Raw genomic sequence first — 6,726 nt, 5'->3', positions numbered from 1 at the left:
AGACAGGTTGGAGGGTGAATTTAATCCTTCAGCAGCAGAAGATAAAGAAGACAGCGAACTTTTGAATATTATCAGTTGCTCCATTAATTAGATTTTAGGATTCAAGTTCAGATATCAGAAGTACAGTATTTAGGCTGATATAAAACCAGAAGCAGGTCTGATTTGAGGTTGATAGTCATTATTGAAGTAAATTAGACTCTTCTCAGTGCACAATAGATAAATCAGTCTTGTTTAGCAAACTCATTTCATAGTTAAGTAAATAAGCTTCATTGCATCACCATTATTCTAATTTGCACATCTCTCATAGGTAAAAGATGGCGGCTCCTAAACCAAACAAGACTCTCTCCCGCCAAGCGCTCATCAAGGAAGATATGAAAGGGCGTGCATTCGAAAGCAGAATCACGTAGAATTGGAGCAAAGTAGGAGACACTAATCTTGGCAAGTTCGACACCGAGAAGTTTTGCCACCCATGATACATCAGCGAACCTACAACTACAGCCAAGAAGATGATCGAAAGTGGAATCATAAATGCAGCCGGCTTTCCTCCCACGATGCAAAGCTACGAGCTCATTGTAGAGTGTGCTCAACACTATGACTCTGACTCAAGGAGAATTGTGGCAAAGGATGGGACAGTGCTTGCATACCTCTCAGAGACAGCAATCAGCGAGACATTCCATCTACCTGAGCCCAAGGAAATGATCTACATAACCTTGGAAGGAGCTAAATCAGCCTATGACGACGATCCAGATGCTTGTGCAAAAATCATTGACAAATTTTGGTTGAAGAAGAGTAGAGGAGGAAGAAGCAGGTGGCCGGACAGACTACACAGAATAGACTTCAATGATGAATACAGAGACTTCATCACCTTACTCTATCGACTAGTTGGTGCACCTGAGGCTTCATACTTTGAGGAGTGGATGTTCTACTTCATTGAGACTGTCACCTGTTACAAGAAGGCGATCAATTGGGCAAGACTCATTAGCAACAGCATTGATAAACAATTAAGGAGGCTAATGTGAACCAGAACGTTCTATATGAGCTCCTACGTCATATACTCCATTGCGAGAAATTTTGAATATCCGAGACTCATGTACACGAGCGTAGTCGAAAGGAGACCTAGACAAATTTAGGTGTATGATTGTTATCCACAGCTTAGGCATCCACCAAAACAACACTACAGGAGGGTGAATGATGCATTCACTATGCATATCACGAGACAGTTTCGAGGTGGATCACAACAAAGACTCTCTCTAGAAGCACAGGAATTGGTAGAAAAACATGGTGCGTGGTTCATCCAGTTCCCGAAGTTCACCTACATCAGAGTTCAAGGATCTCCCATTCCTCCTTACATGTTGTCGCAATACCCAACGAATAGAGTGGTGCTACTCGAATTGGTGAGACAATTATTGGCATACATCAAGGCATATAGACAAAAGTATGGAGCAAATGTTTCTTTTCCTATCACACTTGGAGATTCCATCGAATCACGCCCATCCATTCATGCAGCAAAAGATGTCGAACAAGAATTAGCACTACATTCACTAAAGCTATTCACCGCTAGAGATTGTTTTGATCTATACAGCAATGTGAAGGAAGTTTTGGGAAGGAAGAATAGACATCGATGGCATCTTGAATATTATTGGATGAACGTTCAAAATGATATAGAGGTGAAAAAGAAGGTGTATTCCACGCCAAGCATGAAAATATCAGGAAAAAATCGTGCAAATCGCGATTTTTCCCGATTCAAACCCGTAACCAATTTAATCGCCTATAAAATCAGAAAATCGGCCCGAGTTTGACTGGCAAAATCGTTGAAAATCGCGATTTTCTGAGTATATAATCGTCGGGAAAAAAAAAACTCAAATGTTTTTATTTTAAAAAGCGCAACAGTTAGCCCTAACTTCTATTTGCTACGTAATAATTACAATCCACAAAAATACGCGGATATTTTCGCGCGGGTTAAAACGGTGACAGCGAGCATTTGTGGAGTGTTTGTCGAGTTATTTGGTTTGCGCGATCTGCAACAGTGCAACTAGTAAGTTCGTCTTTTCTCCCTCATTTACGTGGACTTAGATTAGGTAGACTTTCTTTGATTCTTTGACGGAAGACTCTAGCATAATTTTTTAAGCTTCCTGTCAGTCATGTACCAAAGGCAAAGACAAATCTCAAAAATAGCAGTACACTAGTTTGTAGAGTTAACTTGGATGCCATGATGAATTCTCAAATCACATTATTATAATTTTCAGAAAAATGGCCATCATTGTTTCTTACACCATGGTAAGGGCCATTCAATACAATATTTCACTAATTTCATTATGGGAATTACATACGCATTACCCTAATTAAGTGTTAAGTGATTTATTCTTCAAAATTTCTCTTCCATTTTGTTTTCTTGCATTTTGTATCAAATAATTTTCGTGCTTCTTTGTTCATGTTGAAAGCCTTTTATTATTGTTGTACCCATCACTCCAATTCCACTTCTTTCAATTTGTTTTCTTTTAGTTCGCTTATGTAATTTCTATTTGCTGTAAGTGAACTGTGATTTACCTCTTTGGAGACTGTGGGAACCTGGGATGAACTGGAAAGTTAATTATTGTTGAATGAAGTTTAGAAGAAAATTAATGTCCATCTCCTGATTTGAGAAAATTAATGTCCATCAGCATCTCCTAATATCCTAATAAACATGATCATATTTTGTTCTCTAAATTTATTTTATTCATCTCTGAATTTTGATTCTTCAAGTCTTTAAGACTGTGTTTGACTGTGTACAACCAGAATTTTCAAATAATAAAGTAATGGCGTAATATTAGACTATGTATATTAGAGTCTTAGACTGTGTATACTATATATGAATATGATTTTTTATGTTGACTCTCTTTTGCTAGGTTTCTTTCCAATATTTATAAAAGACAATGGCTTCTTCATCTATTGGTGGTGGTAGAAAGAGGGATCCTTTGTGGAAACATGGCACACCAAGTGTAGTGGCAAGAGAGGTTATTTTTAACCATTGTCACGAAAACTATGACCGGTGGCATATATCGACTCAAATATCACCTTGCAAAGATCCCTGGAAAGAATATTACGACATGTGACATTGTTCCTGAAGAGGTTCAGAGGGAGGCAAAAGCAAGACTTTCAGGATATGAGCAAAATAAGGTAGAAAAAAAGAGGACAGCAAAGGCAATGGCAGCCCCAATGAGAGATATCAGTTCTATAGGGTCCAAAAATATTGGAGTGGGCAGCAATACATCTAGTTTCTTCATTCCTCGTAACACTCCTGGTGCACAACCCGGATTGTTAGGTACTTCATGGAATAAGGAAGTGCATCAACAGACAAAAGCAGCAATGGCTAGATTTTGGTTTTACAACAATATTCCATTTAGTATTCTTGAGAGTCCATATTGGGAGCAAACGGTCAATGGATTGACCATTTCTTGTAAGGGGTTCAAGTCCCTAAGTCGTTATGAGTTGAATGGGCCATTATTGCAGCATGAGCTCCAAAACACACATCAGTTGGTGGAACAACAAAGGAGGAATTGGGAAAGAAATAACTGCACCATTTTATCTGATGGGTGGACGGATAGTAGGAATGGGACACTCATAAACTCTCTAGTTGCTTCAGGAGGACAAGTGGTATTTTTAAAATCGATTGATGCCTCAGATCAAGTGAAGAATGCAGAAACCTTGTGCAACACGTTGGATGAGGTGGTGACCGAAGTGGGAGTGCAAAATGTTGTTCAGGTTGTGACCGATAATGCAGCTGCATATGTGGCAGCCGGTAAACTTCTACAGGCTAGGCATCCGACATTATTTTGGAGCCCTTGTGCTGCTCATTGCCTTGATTTACTCCTCGAGGACATAGGGAAACTTAGTTGGGTGAAGAATGTGGTTGAAGATGGAAGGGAAATCACAAAGTACATCTACAACCAAATATGGGTCTTGGAGCTTATGAGACAACACATTGATGGTAAGGATCTTTTGCATTCAGGAGTCACACGTTTTCCCACGAATTTCCTCAACTTACAGAGCATATTACATGCATTGCCCAACCTGAAGAGGATGTTTGTGAGTGAAAGATGGTTGGAGAACCCTTATTGTAGGAAGCTTGAAGCAGAGAAGGTCGTGAAGGTCGTTTTTTATGATAGATTTGGCAAACTCATGGACGAGATCATCAATGTAAGTGTTCAAAGTTCAAATTTTAATTGTTGATTTATTTTTTAATTTTCTAATATTACACATTGCTGATTTTTGTTAAATTTGTCATGTCTAGTTATCAGAGCCGTTGGTGAGGGTTCTATGGATGGTGGATGGGGATAAAAACCCCATAGGGTATCTATATGAGGCCATGGATAAGGCCAAAGAGACAATTCAGCACTTGTATGGGTCAGATAGGACCAAATATGAACCCATATGGCACATAATCGATCGAAGGTGGAACCGACAACTCCAGAAACATATCCATGTTGCTGCCTACTATTTGAACCCCAAGTTCTTTTACTCCCGCACTTTCAAAATAGATGAGAAGGTTCAACTTGGCATTGACACATGTATTCGGAGGTTAGTTCCTGATGAAAATATTCAAGACCTCATTGTTGATGAGTTGCAGAGGTACAAGAAGGAAGATGGGTCCTTGTTTTCTTCACCTATTGGTATTCGTAAGAGAGACACCCTACTGCCAAGTAAAAAAAATTGTGCTCTTAAATCTATTTTACCATTTATTTCAATCTTTAAGTTTATAAAAATCTTTTCCAGGTTATAAATGCCAATTTGTATGCTTGCAGATCTGTGGTGGGAAGATTATGGTGCCACAATGCCTAATCTTCAAAAGCTTGCAATTCGCATATTATCTCACCCTTGTAGTGCTTCTGGTTGTGAGCGCAATTGGAGTGTCTTTGAGGCCATTCACACAAAAAAGCGCAATAGGTTGACTCAAAAGTGTTTGAATGACCTTGTATATGTGCGGTACAACCTTCGACTGCATGAAAAGAGGGTACAAATGAACAATTCATATGACGCACTTGACATTGATGAGATTGAACATACACAGTGGATTGGATTGCTGAACCTGATGGTACTATTGGTGATATTGATGTGGATGCATTTATCACTGACGATCAGTTAGATGAGATGGAGAGGGAGGCACTTGAATGGGCGGCAGAGGTGGCAGAACGTGAGGAGGCGGGAGATGAGTTTGCTGATCCAGAAGAGGCAGATTCCTCACCTATTGAGGATATTGCAGCTGCTGCAACACCATCTACTTCAGCACCCACTCAGCAGCAACAGAGTTTTTTGAGCTTTAGTTGTAGACGCAATCTACAATTTCCAATTTTCAATGATATGAAACCATGAACTTAATATGTATTCAGACTTCATAGATTAATTTGTTTTGTGGTCTAGACTCTACAATATGTATTTGACTCAAACATATTTACTATTTAGAACTTGAACTTGTTTTTTGGTAGATCACTTTGCTATATGGTATGTATTTGGCTCAAACTATGATTTATATATGATGGAAACCAGTAATATGCTATTGTGTTCTATAAATTTAGTGTATACATGTGTTTTTTTAGAATATTTTAAAAAATTATATAGTTTCAAATGTTCGATAGTTTTCCTGATTTATTGCCGATTCCCGATTTTTTTTAAAATTTCGGCCAAAAGATTTATTGCCAATTAAGATATTTACATCTTTGTTCTAGTCTATCCCTCGAGTTCATCAGAGAAGGCAAAATGTTTCATGTAGCTGATCAAGTTCAAGACAGCGGTAGATATCTCCAAGGAGCCTATGCCAAAGAAGTTAAGGAGGTCAAATTCAAATAGGCAGATATGGAGATTGATGATTTGAAGGAGTTAATGAAGCCAGTCTTGGAGTACACTCGCATATGGATACATGTGCAACACTAAAAGTTGAAAAAGCAAAATATAACACCAGCATTCCACTTAGAAGAAGAAAGGGCAGATGATGAAGATGAAGCTAGTGCAAGTGGGAGCACACCTCAACCATCTCATTCAAGAGGATCAAAAAGAAAGGAAGATTGTGATGAAAAGGAATCCTCAAGAAAGAAGCATAAATCAAGTGCCAGTCATCCTTCCTCCCGACAAGAAGAATTAAGGATGGAAAAGGAATTAAGTCAAGGAGCCAATGAATCAGCATAGTCCACAGTCCACAATGATAAAGGCAAAGAAAAAGCATCTCAAGAACCAGAAGATCTCACTCACCTCATTCAAGATATTGAAGAAGGCGGACAAGATAATGATGAATCTACCTCACCACCTAGAGATGAGCAAATGCACAAAGGAGCACAAATTCAAGAAGGAAGATTTTCTATCCTAGAGTGGTTAAAAGAAAGACTAGCTCAAGAGGTGATAGTGGTTGAAGAAGAACAAACATATGATATAGCAAGTCTTCTGAGCCAAACTCGAGATGTCACTAAGAAGAGGAAAGCTACGAAGATGTCAAAGGTGATTAGTGATTAATCGGGATCAAGACAGCTGCAAATAGCAACTCCAAGAGTTGAGAAATACAAAGGAGAGATTACAGCGGATGAGTATGATATGGAGACCATTGATTTGGGTCCACTTACCTCCGAGCAAGCTATTGGTGATGCGACTGATTCATTGAAAGCAGTCGATGACATGTTGAGACCTGAAATAGAGAAGAATAGAAGATTGGAAAAGGAGATAAGTGCGTGGAGGGATTATGTCCAGCAATTTCAACAACCA

At 38.8% G+C, this 6,726-nt stretch overlaps 1 protein-coding gene across 1 annotated transcript; it reads left to right on the top strand.

The window, feature by feature from the left end:
- Window positions 1-3,021: 3,021 nt before the first annotated feature.
- On the top strand, window positions 3,022-5,349 carry LOC131874330 (uncharacterized). The gene is made up of 2 exons (XM_059217653.1): window positions 3,022-3,778; window positions 5,048-5,349. The coding sequence occupies exons 1-2, from the start codon at window positions 3,022-3,024 to the stop codon at window positions 5,347-5,349; spliced, it is 1,059 nt and encodes a 352-aa protein (XP_059073636.1).
- The last annotated feature ends 1,377 nt before the right edge of the window (window positions 5,350-6,726 follow it).

The sequence above is a fragment of the Cryptomeria japonica genome, chromosome 3, assembly GCF_030272615.1.
Source record: "Cryptomeria japonica chromosome 3, Sugi_1.0, whole genome shotgun sequence".
Taxonomy (NCBI): domain Eukaryota; kingdom Viridiplantae; phylum Streptophyta; class Pinopsida; order Cupressales; family Cupressaceae; genus Cryptomeria; species Cryptomeria japonica.
This window is presented reverse-complemented; position numbering and strand designations above follow the sequence as displayed.